At 36.6% G+C, this 20,378-nt stretch overlaps 3 protein-coding genes across 4 annotated transcripts; 1 reads left to right on the top strand and 2 right to left on the bottom strand.

The window, feature by feature from the left end:
• The first annotated feature begins 384 nt into the window (after positions 1-384).
• etfdh (electron transfer flavoprotein dehydrogenase) lies at positions 385-9,317 on the top strand. The gene is made up of 13 exons (XM_079892627.1): positions 385-568; positions 1,305-1,451; positions 2,813-3,042; positions 3,290-3,371; positions 3,550-3,668; positions 4,561-4,638; positions 4,943-5,089; positions 6,293-6,433; positions 7,395-7,538; positions 7,618-7,786; positions 7,884-8,066; positions 8,402-8,623; positions 8,775-9,317. The coding sequence occupies exons 1-13, from the start codon at positions 538-540 to the stop codon at positions 8,936-8,938; spliced, it is 1,857 nt and encodes a 618-aa protein (XP_079748753.1). The 5' UTR covers positions 385-537; the 3' UTR covers positions 8,939-9,317.
• Positions 9,318-9,707: 390 nt separating this feature from the next.
• ppid (peptidylprolyl isomerase D) lies at positions 9,708-15,942 on the bottom strand. Its single transcript, XM_079892628.1, has 10 exons — positions 15,758-15,942; positions 14,982-15,122; positions 14,643-14,749; positions 13,539-13,727; positions 13,050-13,172; positions 12,290-12,396; positions 11,867-12,011; positions 10,848-10,934; positions 9,959-10,001; positions 9,708-9,845 (listed from the first exon to the last, which is right to left on the bottom strand). The coding sequence occupies exons 1-10, from the start codon at positions 15,840-15,842 to the stop codon at positions 9,757-9,759; spliced, it is 1,116 nt and encodes a 371-aa protein (XP_079748754.1). The 5' UTR covers positions 15,843-15,942; the 3' UTR covers positions 9,708-9,756.
• Positions 15,943-18,250: 2,308 nt separating this feature from the next.
• Positions 18,251-20,140, bottom strand: spmip2 (sperm microtubule inner protein 2). Of its 2 annotated transcripts, none has more exons than XR_013823461.1 (4): positions 19,990-20,140; positions 19,663-19,895; positions 18,434-18,555; positions 18,251-18,304 (listed from the first exon to the last, which is right to left on the bottom strand). XR_013823461.1 is itself a non-coding variant. In XM_079892243.1 (4 exons), exons 1-3 carry the CDS (start codon positions 20,054-20,056, stop codon positions 18,484-18,486), a joined length of 372 nt encoding a protein of 123 aa, XP_079748369.1. In that variant the 5' UTR covers positions 20,057-20,140; the 3' UTR covers positions 18,251-18,304; positions 18,441-18,483. The 2 variants fall into 2 exon arrangements, 1 of the variants encoding a protein (XP_079748369.1); XM_079892243.1 differs by having other exon boundaries at positions 18,441-18,555.
• Between the last annotated feature and the right edge of the window lie 238 nt (positions 20,141-20,378).

Raw genomic sequence — 20,378 nt, 5'->3', positions numbered from 1 at the left:
GACAAAATGATTGACAGGCCACATGAGATAATATGTTTTTAAATAAACACTGCAATATTCAATAGAAACAAGGTACAGTTAATTTTCATTAAAAGTGTTTGTCACAATGTAAAAACAAATCTGTAATGGTCCCCAAAATAGGCTTCTTCATTCTTTTTATTTTATTTTAATTTATATTGTATTTTATTTGATTTTATCTTATTTTTTTACACTGATATCAGATTGTAGAGCGCCTCCTGCGGTCGAAATTAAACGTTTGCCTGAAAGCTAAACAGAATGACAGTTATGCACGCTATCCTGAACACGTTGTAAGTCTTATCCATATGAGCTCATGATCAGCAGTCATTCCCGTTTTTTCCGGCGCGTTTTTCTGACGTCATTCTGACCTGCGCAATAGACGTATTACTTAACTTAGGTTTGTTATGACACCTATTTTGTAACAGGGTAAACAGGGGTGATATTTGTTTGTCCACACTTAACCTGGAAAACCACGGGAAGCACTTGTCCAGAGCCACAGCTGCACATTCAGCTCCGTAAATGTTTCCAGCCTGTAGATATTCCCTCCAAGGTAACGTTACTGTCACACTTTCCCTACCATGTAAGTTAGCCTGAACGCTAGCAGAACGTTGTAAACCTTGTATTCTGTTAACCCTAAAGCATGTTTACTGTCCTATTTAGTTGTTATTATCCATGCATGCACGGGACATGCCATGTTTCGTGTTTTAAACTATAGGTTTATTCGTCTAGCTAGCTAAAACAACCCTGTTCAGTACACAGGGAAAGTAGGGCAAAGGTCACTCAAATATTGGTTAGATGTGTCCTTGTGTCTGAAGTGAACAGTTTGATAACGCGTTCCTGCATTTAAGCATATGCATGAAACAGAATTTTGTGAGCAAAAAAAAATACAGCTTACAAGTCTGTCTGCTTCTTTTAGCCTAGATGAGTAAGTTACCTTAGTTGGCCTGTTACTTAAGAGTGGATTTTGTAACAGCTTATCCTGTTATACAAAGTTGATCCATTTATTTTGAATGGGCAATATACAGTATATACACAGTGTGTTTGTAAAACTATACTATGGGGTAATTCAATATGTAAAGTCACCATGAAATCAAAATTGACAATTTTTTATGGAATATTGCAGTATTTATTATAAATGATTTATCTGTGCACATATATTTTTTTCCACATGCCCTTGTAATTTTTAGTGTAAATAACTTCCTCCCTCTCTCAGCGACATGTCTTCTCTTCTCTGATGACCTGTTTATTGGAGCGAGGGCAAAACAACCTGTTTTTTTTCTTTGCAGCACGGAGGTGTATACATGCACTAAAGGCGGTTCAAGCGGAGCATGTCGCACCTCAGTTGTACTCCTCACGGTGTTCCTCCTCATCTGTGCCACGAATTACCACTCATTACACAGTGTACCCCAGAGATAAGGACCCACGATGGGAAGGTCAGTTCTGTGATATGTTATCTTATCAATGTATGCTCCCCTTTAGAGGTGAGAGTGAACACAGAGGCTGGAGAAGTTTTGCCACATGCTGAGGAGAGAGATGAAGATTTTACATTGTTTTTGGATGGAACATAAAGAAATTCAGAATGCATTTTATTTACTGGTCTGGTCGGGAAAACAAAACATTGATCACACTGTATATTAGGTGACCTTAACTACTGTGTGCTAATATTAAATACCTACAAGACTATGGATTTAAATGTAAATTCCCGCTTTTTCTGCTGAGTTTGAGGTATGTTTAGGTTTAGGATTAGGGGGTAGAATTGGGCTCAGGGGTAAGGGTTTGGGTTATGGTTAGGGGCAAAGTTAACAAAGTACAAATATTAATTAAATGAAAGTATTTTAAATGTAATTACAATGCACCAACATAATGTACTTAATACATATATTGTATCAAATGGTAAGTGCATATTAATTAAGGCCACCTAATGTAAAGTGTAACCAGAATGTTTTTAGGCCTGTAGAGCCCAATTTACACCGTACCGACAGACGGCAACAGACACTTGGTCTGGTTTTGTCGGATCAGTGTGTTACCCCCTGTCAGAGTTTGTTGCCGTCTTGTCTGAGCTGGATTTCGCTGATTAAACATGCTGATTTGGGATTTAAATGTTGGAGAAGTGATGTGCTGTAATCTGGTAACTCTCAGCGTTTTTCTGTGTTTATACAGAAAAATTTTCCTTAAAATAAATGGTATCAAAATATTTTCAGTATATAGTTATAAATAGTTATTGGTATTTGTGAGTCATTGTGTAAAGTAAAATTGTCCACAGTGCCAAACTGAAGACATTTCTAAACTATAATATTTTGATACAATTACTTTGTGCTTAACACGGTGTCTACACCAGACGCAAGTGGCGTGACGAAAGCAAACAGAACCCATTATAATCCATTATAATCAGTGATGCTGTCCACACTGGATGCAGCGCCTCGCTCTATTTCTGACGTACTTCAAGCACCTGTGCTATCTCTGATACAAAGGACAAATTTACAACACTCGCTTTGTTCGTGTCCAGTGTGAACAGCTTCTGGCTGTTGCGGCACGACGTGAGTCCGGTGTAGACACGGTGTAAGATTCTATTTTTGACAGTAAAGAATCTGTACTAGAATTTGTGACTTAATGCATACACACTGATAAAATAATTTACAAGGTTCTTTGCCTTGGAAGTCAGTATGAGAGTAATAATATTGAGTTTACTAATAAATGTGTGTATATAGTAAATAATAAACAATTCTCTATTGTATTAAAAAGAGGCTCAGATGATTGTGATTGACACTGTGATTGTCTGTTTTCATATTTACAGGGGTGGAAATGGAACGGTTCACTGATGAGGCAGACGTTGTCATTGTTGGTGGCGGTCCAGCCGGCCTGTCAGCAGCCATTCGGCTGAAGCAGCTGGCCAATCAGCATGAGAAAGAGCTGCGGGTTTGTGTAGTGGAGAAGGCGTCTCAGATCGGAGCACACACGTTGTCTGGAGCCTGTCTAGAGGTCACTTCACTCAATGAGCTTATTCCAGACTGGAAGGAGAGAGGGGTACAAACAAACAAACACATACATATTGTCCCAATTGGGATCTGTGAAAGAATTGCAAATGCTATATTGCTTTTTTTAAATGAAAAATAAACATGTATTAAAATGACTTTCAAAAATATGGAAAATATGTTGGCATTCTGGTTTACTATGATGTATTATGTGTTTTTATATGCATTTTCTGATTGTCTTGACGCAAAAAATGATGTCCATGAAGGCCAAGACACTGATTTTGATTCATGTCTAACAGGCGCCACTGAACACTCCAGTCACAGAAGACAAATTTTCCATTTTGACAGAAAAATACCGCATTCCTGTTCCAATATTACCAGGTAGGAGATTGTCATTCTTGCATCTGGCTCAATTTAGAGACTTATACAACTTCACATAATGTGACTTTCAAAATGTCAAAACCAATATATTAATGGTCTTCATGTGTCACAGTGTCCTAAATGGTTTTCTTTTAGAGCTAGTCATATGGATGCAATTAAATGCAATTTGTGAATGCAGGACTTCCAATGAATAACCATGGAAACTACTTAGTTCGTCTGGGGCATTTTGTACGCTGGCTTGGGGAGCAGGCAGAGGAGCTGGGAGTGGAGCTGTATCCAGGCTACGCGGCATCTGAGGTCAGAACGCCTTCCTTATCCTAATGCTTATATTGATGCAGTTAACTTTTATTAATTAATTAAAAACTTTTGTACTGTAATTTCTTGTAATTTGTATTGTGAGTTATGTGCTTTACTTTTTAAAGATCTGGATTGGTAACAGAAAGGTAGTAGGTTCAAACCCCATTAGATGATCCATTCACTATAATCACTGGCCTTGGAATAAGTTACTTAACTTCAGTACTGTTGTTCCTGTAGTAAGCAGGTTTTCCATGGTCATGGAACACTTGGAAATATCAGGAAATTTTAAAATGGTGATTTACAAATGTCATGGAAAATCTGTGACATGTACATTTGTGTAGTTATTCTCAGATTGTCTTGATATAATACACTCTGTGACTGCAGTTTCTATTCAATTATTTAAAGAAAAAAAATAAAGGAATCAAAAACAACTGAAGAAGTCATAGAATATAGGACGTTTATTGGTTAAAAGCAGAGGTAACATTAATAAGGGTTCTGTAAGTTGCTGTAGATAAAAGTAATGATTTAAAACAATGTTTTCGCTGCTGCACAATAAAAAGATGAAAAAAGAGAAGTCACTGTGAGATAGAAAGTCATAATTTTGAGTTATTTGCAGTTATGAGATATGAAGTCATATTGTGAGAGATTAAAATTCTCATTGAGACATAAAAAGTTGCATTGTAAGACAAAGTTATAATAGTCACATTATGCCATACACAATTGCATCTGTGAGTTATAGTCACTATTATAATTAATAAAATCACAATTACCTTTTTTCCCTTTTACCCAGAGATGGGAACTTTTATAGAAATCGCTAAACAAGTAAATTGATTTCTTATTGTAACATCCTGTTGACTTATGTAAACTTTTGTGAATTTGTCTTTTACACCAGGTGCTGTTTCATGAGGATGGAAGTGTGAAAGGAATTGCAACCAATGATGTTGGCATATCTAAAGATGGGTCTCCAAAGGTTTGTCATCAGCACCATAAGGTTTTATATATCAATGTACCTTCCAGAACAGAATATGCAATGGAAGATGGATGAAACAGTTTCTTTTTTCTCTAAGTACACATTTTAAACACACCTTTTTGATTTATGTGATTTATATTCATAAGAAAAATGCTATAAAAGGCTAAATTACTTTCTGAACCACTGCGGAAGATGCACTGTAAGAAAAAATAAAAGGGTAATTCTGGTTAAAGTGATTCTGATGTGCAAAAAGCATATTTGTGTGCTATTACCACCACATTTCACGCTCTGTTAAACTCTCCAGGATGTGTTTGAGAGAGGCATGGAGCTCCACGCTAAGGTCACTCTGTTTGGGGAAGGCTGTCACGGGCACCTGGCCAAGCAACTCTACAAGCAGTTCAATCTCAGGGAGAACTGTGAGCCGCAGACATACGCTATTGGACTCAAAGAGGTACAAGAACTTGCTTGTTTTAGTGATGCGTTAAACTTGCATACATAAACATTTCCATGTTCAGTTTGATGTCCCCTTTCACTGACAATGATATCAGTAGTGATATCAGCTAGTTAATATTTGCACAAGGGGTCAGTGCTTTCATTTGAAAGCTTGAGCTCATTAGTCTCATCAGCATGTAGTGTTAATATTATTAATATTTTATATTGATATATAATACAGGGTTACGTTATAGGGATACACTGATATATTGACCAATAATCAGTATTGGTCGATAAAAGCAATTATTTTTACCATCAGCCTTCGTAAGATTGATTAAAAACAGCCGATGATCAGGGCCGATTATATCCTGTCAATCAAAAGGGGGTGGAAAAACATAGACTACAATTTGGCTCTATTTGACCCTATTTGATAGGTCCGTGGTTTCTTTATTTGTAGCTTCCCTCCAATACAGATCTCAGTAAGCGCAACTTATAGCACAAAAAAAGCATGAATGAACATCAGAAGGTATGTTGAAAGATACAGTATAACTTACAGAAATGTATCATGTCTTATGTAATCGCTCAATCAGTTTTTAACCGCAGAAAGATGTCAATAAAACAGCCTGTGAGCAATGTCACTTAAAGTTGCATTTAATTAAAGAAAGTTATCCAATGTTCACAGTTTGTTAGTTAGCTATAAAACACTATAGAAGAGCTTATTTACTGTTAATTATATGTATTATTGAATACATTTTTCATGAAGACAATTGTTAATGAAAATGAACTTATGTGCAACTGAGTTTTATACATTATTTCAGTTTTTATTTGAGTGTAATTATTAAATCTGAAAATAAATAGCAGTTGAATATAAAGGTTTGGGCTTTGTTGTTAATTAGAACCTCTAGTATTATAGTAATGTACCAACTGAGATGGTTATCTGTGTAGTTTACAGCATTAGTTGGGAGAGTTTTTTTCTTTCTTTAAGAAAATCAAACTATCGATATCGTCAGATATAATTTTGAGTAATCGGCTCTCGCTATTGGAGTTTAAACTTAGTATTGGTGCATCTCTATTATGTTATTATATATAAATTGTTAATATTAAAATAATATCATTAATATATTAGTAATAATAATTACTTTTTATTTATTATATTATACACATTTAATACATAATTAACATTATTTTAATATACTAAAAAAAAAAACACTGCTTTTTCTAGCTTTGGGTTATCGATGAGAAGAAGTGGCACCCAGGACGGACGGAGCACACGGTTGGCTGGCCTCTGAACAGGAACACATATGGAGGCTCCTTCCTGTACCACCTCAATGAGGGAGAACCACTGGTGGCCCTGGGCTTTGTTGTAAGTCATATTGTTTCTGAACCTTCTGGGTCAAACCCTGATTGAAATATTTCAATGGACTTGCAAGTGTCCTCTTTGAAGCCTTAATCTTAAAACTAAATGTTCTGGATTGATGTCTTTGTCAGAATGCTTTGATCTGTAGAGATATTATTGACCTCATTCATCATGTTCTTTCATGAGCTAAAATGATGCGCTAGAGTGTGAAAAGGCTTTGAACTTTGAAATTGTTCCTGGTTATGAGGACATTTCCTCATCCTGTTGATAATATAGCATATCAAAATGACTTTTTTTTTCAATCGCTTTTTAAAGAGGCATTTCATGGAATGCTTGTGATTCATAGAGACTAGTCTCAATTCCAGAAGTCATGAGGAGTTCTGCAGTGATGACGGATACTCAGGATGGTACTTGACTGATTGGTCACAGTTGTCTGGAGATACAGTGCAGCGTTTGATTGACAGAACTGTCAAATCTTATGATTGCTCTGGATTATTTTCCCTTAAGTATATTTCGCTTGCTGAACTGTTAGTAGTTAGTAGTACTGAGCAGTTTTGAGATATACAGTGTTGAAGATACACTACCGTTCAGAAGTCTGTGGTTAGTAGTTGTTGTTTACAATAAGCTTGATAATAAAAGGAAATGTTTTAAATTCAAATATTTTAATTGATTTAAATATTTTACAATGTTTAAATTGTAATAAAATTGTACTATTTTTACTGTATTTATTATCAAATAAATTCAGCTAGTGAGCATAATACTTTTTTTTTCAAAAACAGTGGTGTGTATGTCAGTTGATTTTAAATTGTGCATTCTCATCTTCAGTTTTTAATATTGCTGTATACTCAAAGCCCCGTTGTCCAGCTCGTCCTAGCTGGCAACAGTAACCGAGGAGAGCGGAGCTTTGCGAAGGGTCAGTGCAGTTATTCTGCTATGGTAAACTGCAAATGTTTGTTTGTCTCCTCAGGTAGGTTTGGACTACACTAATCCCTACCTGAGCCCGTTCAGGGAATTCCAGCGTTGGAAACATCACCCCTTGATAATGTCTACCCTGGAGGGTGGCAACAGGATAGCATACGGAGCCAGAGCCCTTAATGAAGGAGGTTTCCAGGCATGTCGGCGACTTGAAATTCTCAACATATATTATTCTTCTTTTGTTTAACTTCTCACATCCATGATCTCCCCTCCAGTCGATTCCTAAACTGACCTTCCCAGGCGGCATGCTGATAGGGTGCAGTCCGGGCTTCATGAACGTGCCCAAGATCAAAGGCACACACACGGCCATGAAGAGTGGCATGCTGGCAGCCGAGACAGCCTTCATGAAAATCACAGATGAGAATCTGCAGTCGGAAACAGCAGGTGGCCAACCCAGACATCTTTGCAAATTAGCTGAGGCGTAACTCAGAATATTAAAGGTGTCCTAGAGTATTTTTTTGTGTGCATTTTTCTCTGCTAGGTCTCTATATTCCTGAATATGAGGAAGCTTTTAAAAAGTCTTGGATCTGGAAGGAGTTGTATTCTGTGAGGAACATCAGACCGTCATTCCATAATTACTTTGGACTCTACGGAGGGATGGTATACACCGGAATCTTCTACTGGATTTTAAGAGGAAAAGAACCATGGACTCTGAAGCATAATGGTAAGAACTGAGAAGTGGTTGCTTGTTAATAACAAAAGCTTTTCCTTCATATCATTGTATCAAAGACAACATTGCAAATAGACGCAAATTCATTATTCTGAGCTATAAGGTCATTGAACACAAAGATTATGGTAAAAAATTACATTTTGAAAAGTTTTATTATGAGCTAATTATTTTGATTATCATTAAATGGGTTGAATGTGTTTGCATTATTGATGTAAATTATGTAAATGTGAATTTATTTGCATTTATTTAATTTAACTGATTGTACATATTTATTGAGCACAGGAAATGGGGAAAAGTGCATTTTATTAAAACAAATGCTTGTCCTAAAGGTCTGGACTGTGCTCAGCTGAAGCCAGCGAAGGACTGTACACCCATTGAGTACCCAAAGCCAGATGGGAAGATCAGCTTTGATCTGTTGTCATCTGTAGCCTTGAGTGGGACTAATCATGAGCATGACCAGCCAGCCCATCTGACGCTCAAAAACGACAGTGTTCCTGTGGCCCAAAACCTTGCGATTTACGACGGTCCCGAGCAAAGGTTCTGTCCGGCTGGTATGTAACTGTTTCTGCTACACATACCAATGGAAACTAAATGGTAACCTCCTTGTTAGACTTTTGGTTGCACACAATATCAACATGCTCCACAAGTTGATGAAAACATCTGGTGAACAAGCTGACACATTTTATCCCTCCTGTCCCACAGGTGTGTATGAGTATGTTCCTCTTGAGACGGGCGATGGCATGAGATTACAGATTAACGCACAGAACTGCGTCCACTGCAAGACCTGCGATATAAAAGACCCCAGCCAGAACATCAACTGGGTTGTGCCTGAGGGCAGCGGCGGACCAGCATACAACGGCATGTGATTTCAGCATTACATATTTTTATTATTATCATCATCATTGGGGAACATTGCATAGGTTCATAATCAATGCTTTTAAAGACTTGAGAGTCCTTCTGATGTGCCTAAGGGACAGAATGTCCTCATATCCTGTGATATGAGCTTGAAGTGTAATTACATAAAGTGGCTTTGCGTATTTCAGGTTTGATCAAATTGTATGTATTGAAAGAATTTTGCATATAACGTCTGTCTAAGGAATGTGACATAAAAGACAAAGGAGCGTGTTGGATTGACAACCAGTTGACGTTTTAGCTCACCATGATGCGGTTAACTGTAAACTGACAGTTTTGTATATATTGTCAAAGTTGGAAAACTAACTGGTAGAAATAAATTAATTGTTACAATCTGTTGGTTTGTTTTCTAGAACTAAAAACAAAAATCTTAAACATGAATCTTTGAACATATTAATTGTTTTAATCCACACAACTAACATGGCGAATTCCTATTTCACAAATAAACAAATGTTTTGCTGTTTTAGTCAGCGATCGATCGATAGAATGAATGAACAGCAGTTAAGACAAATGAACCCAGGAATTTTTCTTTTTGCAAAGTCACTCTTTAGGGTCAGCTCACTAAAAATGCACAGAAACTTTGTTCCTTAACTCATCTCACACACGGTACAGATCATATGAAGCTCTTTCCAAACCTTAATTTTTACCTTTAAATTAGAGACTTCAAGCAAGGCATTTTATTTACCCAGCTATACACTTACTAAGACACAAGTGCAACATAAATGAACATATGCAGGTAGGACGGTGTGGAGTGAGGTCACTGCAGTTTCCTTTACGCAAACATTTTGGCATAAATCTTCTTTTCTTTCTCCTTCTCTTCTTTCACTTGCTGCTTCACTTTCAGCATTTCATTTCCAATTGCTTGAATCGAGGAAAGGAAAATGTTAAAAAAGAAAACTATTTACAAATCATAATCAAAGATATTTTTACAAACTAAACTTAACAAATAATAGATTTGTAAAGAGCTGGTTAACCTTTGTCATCTGGTGCAATCTCCTGTGCTTTCTTCAGATCGATCTGCGTTTAAAAAGACAAAAGATAAGTGCTCTAAAAGTCAATCCTCAGAAACAAACTGTCATGTAAATGAGAGCAATTTCCTAATATTGAAAGACTGATTCATTCAAATACAGTACTTATTAAAATGTTATGACATTTTACCTCGGGTCTTTGTGCTGAGTAATTGGAGTGATTATGTCTAATATAATGTTATTTTAGTATCATTGTGCTACAATTATAGTTTTTGCAATTTTTTTTTTTTTTTTTTTTGTAATGTCAAATAAAAGTTATTCATTTTTGTTTTAGTCATTTTAGTACATCAATTTTAACTAAATTATAATGAGGAATGTTTCCTTGGTAACTAGCTGAAATAGTCTTTCCTATTGACTTTCCTGAATAACAAGTCCTGTTAACTAGTTCTAAATTAAACTGTCAAAGATCATTAATAATGCATCATTTTTTGAAGCCTAAAAGCTCCAATCTATTTTCCACCTGCATGGATAGAAAGAAATACCACATCCTTCATAATTTCTTCTTTTATGTTTCATGGAAGAAAGTCATACATGGTTTGGAACGACATGAGGGTGAGTAAGTGATGCCAGAATTTCATTGTTTTCTTTAAGGTGTTTAGGCCAGTGGTTCTCAAACTATTTATCAGAGAAGTAAAATAAAATAAATCTTGACCAAAAAATTGACCAAAAGCACCAAGATCAATTAACATTTTTCTCCAATGAGCACTAGAACTGTAAGAAACTATTTCCCCAGATTTGCGCTCTACTAATTTTTTTGCTTGCCACCCTAAAAAGTTTGAGATCCACCGATTTAGAGTGAGATAAATGTGTATTTCACTCAGTGTAGTGTTTGTACCATGGCCTTGTTGAATTCTTTAAGCCCCTGCCAGGCTTGAGCTCTCCTGAACAGCGCTTTAGTGTTTGACTGGTTCAGCTCCAGAGCCTGAGAAAAAGAATATTCCCATGTTATAATAAATAAAACATTACAATTACCACACAAACCAATAGAAAATACAGTTTTAGGGTGTGTTCACTCTTGGCAGGTTTGGTTCGATTAAAGCAAACACTGGGTGTGATCCCTCTTTTATTTCGGTTCATTTGAAGTGTAAATTGAATTGTGAACGCAGCTATCCAAACCTTTTCAGTGGGACTCGGTCCGCTTCCAAACAAACCCTAGTGCGGTCTGACTGAAATAGGAACGCAACACGGACCAAAGACATCTAATGAACCAAAAACAGGATGTAATGTCACAAGATGTGACCCTTAAAAGGACCTGGTTCTTCTTGTCATAGAATCTGCACTGCCCACTACAGTTCAGTACAGGTGTCATAACCGTCATCTCCTTGCAGCATATCTTTGGTCTGTGACTCCTTTACGCATTTTATAAGTTCTCAGCTAGTAAATATACCACCATATGCATTTACACATACAACAAGCACATTTAACCCAGAACACAGCATTGTTTTAAATGTTCGGTCTTTAAAATATACATCCTAAAAGCTGTCCAATTAGCTTGTGACCTTATTCTTCTACCTTTTAATCTGTATCTTTAGATTCTGTGTTAAAATAACAGCGTGAACGCCAAGCGAACCAGGATAAAATGAATCATTTTCTTTTTTGGTCCAGACCTAAAGAACTGAACTACAAGTGTGAACACACCCTTACAGGCCCTTTCGAGAAATGAGTCAACTTATTCCATTTCAACTGTTCCCTAAATAGAGAATGGCAGCGACCATGACAAGGTTATTTCAAGTGCGGTGAATGGCTGAGATGTGTTATAAAAAAATCTTGAGGTCCTTTGCTGCTTATATCCTCTAATGCCAATGCAACTGGACACCGTTCAGATGGCTCAAATGTCAGAAGATCCCATGTTACCTCATCACAGCTCTCGAGTGCTTCTTGCCAGAGTTTGAGTTTGAGTTTGCAGGCGGCCGTGTTGAGAATGCAGCTCAGGGCCGTGGGCTCCAGCTTCTTTTGGGCACTATCGTCGTCTAAGATGCTGCCACAAAACTCTAGATACCTGTGGACCAAAGTAACCTTTAGTGACACTGCTGATTTACAATGATGCGTACAGACATGTCACATTCACAAATGTTATAAGCAACGTTTACTTTAGATTACACAGTGAGAGATCTTGCATATCAAGCAGGTACTTACAGGAATGTCATCACGACATGAGAGTGAATTTGAGAAAAGTGCTATGACAGCACTTTCTAAAAGGTTTGACACATTGAAATTAAGTCTAGAAAGCTGGATGTAATGAAATAATGGGGCTTAATGGCAGACTCGAGTTTTCACCTGAGAGCTTTTGAATATTTCAATATGGCTGACTGCCAGTTCTGAGCCTTGAAGAAATTATTCCCGATGTTTTTCACATCCTCTGCCACAGAAAAGACTTTGTTTGTCTAGAAAGAGAACAGATTAAGTTTTGATTGATTTGACAAATTTCTATTTTTAGCATGTGGAATTTCAGCTATCATACTATAATACTGTGTAATGTAAGTATATATATATAGTATATATATATGTGACCCTGGATGACAAAACCAGTCAATGAAAGTCACAAATCATCTGAAAGCTGAATAAATAAGCTTTCCATTGAAGTATGGTTTGTTATGATAGGACAATATTTGGCTGAGATACAACTATTTGAAAATCTGGAATCTGAGGGTGCAAAAAAAATCGAAACATTGAGAAAATTGCCTTTAAAGTTGTCCATTTATGTTCGTGATTGTGCTGCATTCACTCACAAAAATAAACGTTTTAAATATTTACGGTAGGAAATTTACAAAATATCTTCATAGAACATGATCTTTACTTAATATCCTAATGATTTTTGGCATAAAAGAAAAATCGATAATTTTGACCCATACAATGTATTGTTGGCACAAATATACCCTTGCTACTTATGACTGGTTTTGTGATCCAGGGTCACATTATATATATATATAAAACATGTTATTTTGAGTTGCAAATCCATATCTACAAACACAATATTAACTTGTCATTTAAAGTTTATAAGCTTGTATATGCATATTTTGAAATATTATATATATACATCTTTGAAGTCCATGTCAGAGTCCTCCGGGAAGTCTGGGTATGCGTCTCCTGAGCCGTCGTTAGGTGCGATGCCCCAGTCATCTCCCGCTTTATGTTCTCCACATTCAGCAATGATGCAGGGCTGAGAGAGAGACAGTTACAATCAATCTAAATATTCATATTCAATTGCTCACTGGAAAAAGGAAAATGTATTTTCTGTTTACTTACTGGAGAGAGAAATGGTCACACACAATGTCAACTCCTTTCAAAAAGCTAATTTATCACACTAGCTAGTTCACCTGTGCAGAACAGGTGACAGACTAAATTTCATGACTATTAAATCTTGATAATGGTGACTAAATGCCTGTAAAAGATCTCACACACACCTGTCCTTCAGGACCAGTTAAGATCTCGGTCACATTATATTTCTAAGCATGGTAGCAGATGTCACAACGTCATGATGCGTTTAAAGAGTGAAAAAATGTTTGCATGCATTTAACATGGTCACCTTCACAGGATGATCTTCCTTTGTTTCCAGCCCCTCCAGCTTCTTCACCACCCCCATTCCTTTCACCACCTGGCCAAAGACAACATGTTTGTTGTCCAGATGCGGCGTGGGAACCGTGGTTATAAAGAACTGTGAGCCGTTGGTGTTGGGGCCTGCGTTAGCCATGCTGAGCAGCCCCTCTCTGTCGTGCTGGGGGAGAGACACAACCATATTAATGAAGCACCACTTCATTCAAGAGAAACACAAGGTGTATCTACTGTACGTCTCATTTATTCCTCAGAGCAGACACCAGGAAATTAGCGGATGCCTCAGGGAGATGAATCAAGTGCTGTGTTTGGTATATTTAATCTCAGAGCAATTTCTGAGCAATTACACAGACTGATGGCTTTGGTTAATTAAACGAAAGGCTCACTAAAAATAAAAAATTCTGTCACTGAATATGTGCATCGAACAAGGTTTGACGTTCATTAGAGATGGATGGGTGGTGTGACCAGAATCCTATATCATGATTTCCACAATTTTCAAGAGCAGCGTGAACATTCTGCTAAACTACTTCTGTGTTACAGGATATGAACAACATGTGGGTGAGTAAATTATGAGACTTCTTATTCTATACAGCAAAGGTCAGCCGGAACCGAGAACACTCCCCATAAAACCTGATGTACTCGTTACATCACAAGAAGAATGACATCTACACTAATATGAGTCTCTCTGTTTATCCTGAGGTTTACCGTAGTCAGCCGGATCCGGGCTGTATCCAGATCAGATGAAGGACCTGCGCCTAGACACGAACACAAAGCAGCCTTGAAGTGTCAGCAGAGACCGTGTCAACTATACTATCCCCTGCGAAGGCCTCATCGACACGACAAAAGTTCTTTTCTTTTTTTAACGACAAACGTTTTTCCTCTGTACAGATGAAAACTTTATCAAAATGATTCCCGTTCACACGCATCCACGGAAACGACTAAAAACGCTGCATTATGCATGCCAGACAAGTAATTGGCAATGTCACTTTGTAAAGAGAGACTACGCGCAAAACAATCTGCATTGTAAAAAGAACTATAAATGAAGCTGACTCGACTTGACAAAGCAGCTCTGTGGTACCTTGTAGTAAAAGTTTTCATCCTCAAACTTGTCCCCGTAGATGCTCTCTCCTCCAGTTCCATTCAGATTAGAAAAATCTCCACCCTGGACCATAAATTTTTTGATGACTGAAGGGTACAATAAGAAATACAAAGTTGATTAATTGTTTTATAGAGGGTCAATGTGGTGACTAATAAGACTATTTTGCAAGCATGACATGAGCAATTCAATATTTTATAGTTCAGCATACACAAAAAAAATTCACTATAGTAATTTTCATGACTTTCCTAGGCCTGACCCTGCCCATTAGATAGTTATAGAATACACGTCTCCATGGAAACGGGAGGTCAGGACACTCACTGCGGTGGAATGGACAGCCCTTGAAGTGCAGCGGTTTTCCGGTGCTTTTACCGATCCCTTTCTCACCGGTACAAAGAGCACGGAAATTCTCTGCAGTTTTAGGGACCACATCAGCAAAGACCTCAAACACTATACGGCCAACTGCAAAGAGAAACAAAAACATTAGGAATTAATTATCATATTTTGACCACTATTATTTATTGCTTTAAGCATTTTATCTGACCATACTGAATTTGCTTTACATATATCAATAAACTCAAAATCTACAGTTTAACTTCCCAAAGAGTTACTCACTATAACTGAAGAGTAGAAATGAGAAGTGCTGTCATCTTTTCTTCTTATTTATTGCATTTTTTATATACTTTATTTAATACTACTACTGATAAAAAAAGTAATTTAGCAAAACATTTTGGTTTGAGAAAGAGGGAAAATATATCTTCACATGTTAAAAATCACCCACATGTACACTCAATTGTGATATCCTAATAATTACATAATTACAATCTTTAAATGCAACTTTAATATTGTATCCAATATATTACGATATATGAATTAGAGGACAAAAAAGGACTCGTGTATAACGTTATACACAGTTCAATGGCAAAACGGGAAACTGCATGTTGCTTTTCTAAATAGTAGTGTCCCTAGTTGAGTTCAGTGCATTTATTTCTGCACTCCTTTTCTTTCTTCTAAGCAACAGTTAAGAGGCATGTGGCAGCAGACAGACGGCATGGAGTCATTCAGCTTCTTTCTAAAGAAAAACAAAATATTCTGACCTCTTTCACCATCGATATCTACGTCAAAGAATACCCGAGGGTTGTCTGAGTTTCCAGGCTTGGCATCAGGAGTTGGGTTTGACATTTTCTTGGATTTTGATAGGGAAAAGGGTCCAATTCTGACTGGACGGGGTAACTGGAATATTCTGTGAAAAGGAAGCACCGGTGAGCTTGTAACTGAAGCATAAGTGAGCGTGTAGCGCCCTCTGCTGCTGTGGAGTCTATACGCAGAGGCGCTGTACTGCTTTGTTTGAATGGGCCGACTTTCTTTAACTACCGTAATGATTCTTGACACATGAAACAAAACACATAGGCCTCCCATCCAACAACTTTACATGCCATTAGTTTTTCAGAATTTCATCAAAATTTCAATTGATTTTGAAATTAATCAAGAGATGATTACTAGAAAGTTCTTGAAGGGGTGATATAATGCCCTTTTCACAAGATGTAAAATAAATCTCTGATGTCCCCAGGGTGTGTATGAGAAGTTTTAGCTCAAAATACCCCACAGATATTTTTACATAACACCGTTTTTGTGTGTGTCCCTTTAAATGCAAATGAGCTGCTGCCCCCGGCACAGAGGGCGGAGTTTCAACAGCTTGTGTCCTTTTACCTCACACAGACTTGCACTGAAAATTTCAAAACCTTTTAGACTTTTATGTTCAAACCGAAGTCATTCAAAGATGGAGAGCCTCAAGAAGAAGTCAACCTTTTTTAAAGTTATCTTTCCATATTTCATCTGTGTCTTACAACATCACAGTAGCCTATGTGGTGCATTTTATAGTTTATAAATAAGCACCAATGCTTTATATCATTAGTTAAACTAAATGAAAATGTGAACTGTTGTCTTGGCATCCGTAGGCTACCTGAAATAAAGTTTATAAGTAAATATATATATTTTTTTTAAGTAACATGATTTTTGTTTTAGTTAACTAATAACCCTAGCAACACTTGAAAAAGCAAAACAAAATTGCTACTGCGAAATAAATATATGCTTTTATTGACATCTTTTAATTTTATGTCTCCAACTACTGAACAATTAAATGTCTCAAAAGGTGATTTCTACCCCCTTTTTTGAGCATTGACGTTACAATATAGCATCCACACTTAAATGGTTGTAATTCATGAATGCTTTGGAATACAGACCTTAATTTTAAAGGTAAAAAAAAAATGAAAGTGTAAAAAAGTTAGGATCAAGTTTACAGTAAAACAAATCCTGTACTAAACATTTTTTATTTTATACAAAATATATATATATTTTAAATTGCCTAAATTGCCAAAATATATATATATTTTTAAATATTTTAAGTCATATGTCTAACCAAGTTGTTTTTCAAATTTGAAGTTGATGTCACAAAAATTGAGGTTGCTATGTGATTTTGTTTAGGCGCTGTACCAAAAATAGCCACCGGCTGTCATCCACTTTCCATAGATTTATTTCTCATGCGTTCTCCTGTAACAAATTAATCAATTTATGCCACAATATGTCTTCTTTCATAAAACAGTAACCAAATATGGAACCTTAAGTCTCAGACCTTTCCGACAATGTTTTTTTTTTTTTTTTTAAAGATAAAAAAATAGATTATAAAATATTTAAAATAAATTTAGTAATACGAAACGACACGCCCACATAGGGGGAGGAGCCCGCTAAATGGATTTAAAGTACCAGTCCATTTCAAATGTCCGATTTCAATACGGTTTTCACAGGATGAATTTTGAGTTTTTAAGCTTTCAAATAAATCCAATTTATGATGATTGCTAAAATATGTGATAAGAAGAAAAATAAAAAAAAAGAGCGCCAAGCGTCCCACTGGGACAGTGACAGTTAAGGGGCTTATTTTTCAGTTTAGAAAAGCCTCATCTGGCAATGACAGTGGTACCTAATCATTTGCGATACAAAGGGCACTTTAGCTCAAACCACATAATCTAAAAAAGTATTGCCGACATGAAATTAAAAAGTGAGAATGGCAGCTGAAGAGGGTTGTTTGTGCCTGTTTGTCTCAATACAAGATATTGGAAATGGCTGAATTGGCTTGTGTGCCATTATCAACTGGGATCGACCACTGAAACAGACAGGGGATCACACATAAACCCGTTTAACTGCAGGATTACTGCTTTCTTGCTTCTATCAACTGTCTGAATCTATGGTGACCCTTGTTAAGAGGATTTGAGCTTTATATTTTTGAGACGTTACAAGCTCCTGACAATATGAACCACCGATATGAGGTAAACAGCAAAGTGAATTCTTTTGTTCTTCAAATGGTTGCATTCATTTGAGACTAAATTTACTACATACTAAAAAAGGTCCTAAAAGGGCATTTTTGCAGTGATGCCATAGAAGAACCATTTTTGGTTCCCCATTCTAAAAAAACAAAAAAACAAACAAAAAAACAAACCGTGGTAAGAACATTCTAACAATCTAAAGAAGCTTTTTCCACTATACAAAGAACCTTTTGCACATTGAAAAAAGGTTCTTCATGAAACCATCAAAAAAGAAAAAGTAATGCGTCTGGTTGTGCTTTCTCCGTATCTGTCTTTACTGCAGACCTGAAAGAAGAACAATAAGAGAATGATTTAGTAAAGTACTTTGAGTATTTCAGTTTATTCTTAATATAACAATGGGCAACCCAGCAGTGGGTTTATACGGGGTGCAGAGTGTGTATCATTATCACATACATCTCACTTCATTAAGCGGGAACTGTTCGCTGTCATCCTTGCTGTAAGTATCATGTGCGCTGTGGTTCCAAGCAAGCCTCCTGCAGGTCGTTTGTTTGTCCCGAAACCAGGGCTGAGTGTGCCTGTGTGCAAGCATTGAATTATTGATTACTAGAGGAGAAAAGCTTCCTCTCATCCACTCTGCCCATTTCCTGCCAGTGAAACCCATCACCGTCTAGAGTAATAAGGGGAGCTGGAGGTAATCTAACCCTTCCCTACGTGGTTACTGGTGTGTGTTTAGCTCACCATCCTGCACAGCTGATTAAAAGTGTTTTATTTATTTACACACATACAGTAAGGCAATACTATCAAAACTAGTCTTTGCAGATTTGTTATAAAAAATATGTTCAAAAATACATAAAAATCTGATCCTGAGAGACAATGAGGTGCATATGATGTTCATACGCAGCAAGTTTGATTTTTGAGGCAGGTTAGTTAACGACAACTATAGTTTTCAGAATTATTTACACTATTGTTCAAATGTTTGGGGTGAGTACTATTTTTAAGTCACTTATGCTTACGAAGGCTGCATTTATCTGATTAAAAGTATAAAAACAGCAATATTGTGAAATATTATGACAATTTTAAAAACATGTTTTTTAATGTAATATATTTTAAAATGTAATTTATTCCTGCGATGCAAAGCTGAATCCAGTCTTCAGTGTCACATGATCCTTCAGAAATCAGTCTAATATGTTGATGTGAAACATTTCTTATTATCAATGCTGAAAACAGTTGTGCTGCTTACTATTTATCTGGAATCCCTGTTTAAAAAAAAATCAGTATTCTTTGACAGTTTAAAATAACTTTTCTTTAACAACATAAAGTTAATGCTTTAATTTAATTCAATGTAATTATTTAATACCTCAAACAATAACAACATCAAAATCTTACTGACCCCAAACTTTTGAAAGGTATAGTGTTTATTTTTACATTAAATGTTTAGAAATATAATAAGGGAAAATGTGGCTTGTTGTCTCACTTTTTATGCCAATGTTTCTCAGGTTTACTGTTGAAAGTCAATTTCTAAGTTTTGGCTGCCCATGCAAGGAACAATATGCAATTTAATGAACACACACTGGCAAAAAAAAAAAAAAAAAAAAAAAAAAATAATAATAATAATAATAATAATAATATATATATATATATATATATATATATATATATATAATGTAGGCTAATATAATAACCTGATATAGTTTGTGGTTGATGACAGTAGTCCGCCTGTTGAGTGCAGTGCAGTACTGTAGACCCCAGCCCACTTCTCCGGTGCAGCGGTGTTTCGGTAACGGCGGGGTCGCGTGCGCTGCAGGCCGGAAGAGGTAGTTGAGGTCACTCGTGGCATCTGGAGATAGCGGGCCAATTCCAATGCTGCGGGGGAAATAGTCCAATTTGGGACGGAAATCTCCAATGCCGTCTGGTCCTTGATGACAACAAAAGGAACAGATTCAAACTCGTGAACTTATACTAATGATTACATGTCATACTAAAATAGATTCATAAACAGGCCTATTTACCTGTGAACAGTATTCTCTGTCCAGACCCTGCATGAGAAGGTGTTGTGTCCTGTTGTACCCTCTTCATCCCCCTTACTTTGTTTACTCTTTGTCTTTGTTTACTGTTGCCAGATCTTTGGAATAGCAGTAGGCTAAGCGCATCTGAGTGACTGTAAACTAAGCCCTGCAGGAGGTCACTTACTCACTCACTCACTCACTCTCTCACCCACTCTCTCACTCGCGCGCGCGCTGTTGACATGGAGCGTTTGGTCTCCACGGAACCTGTGTTTAATCGTGATGCATTAAATTTATGGATTATTTATTTAAAAAGCATCCAACGCTAAAATAAGCACACACTGATTGTGCATTGACACAATGCATACACAGTAACTTACACTTGCTGTATATGT

This window comes from Squalius cephalus, assembly GCF_949319135.1.
Source record: "Squalius cephalus genome assembly, chromosome: 14".
Taxonomy (NCBI): domain Eukaryota; kingdom Metazoa; phylum Chordata; class Actinopteri; order Cypriniformes; family Leuciscidae; genus Squalius; species Squalius cephalus.
This window is presented reverse-complemented; position numbering and strand designations above follow the sequence as displayed.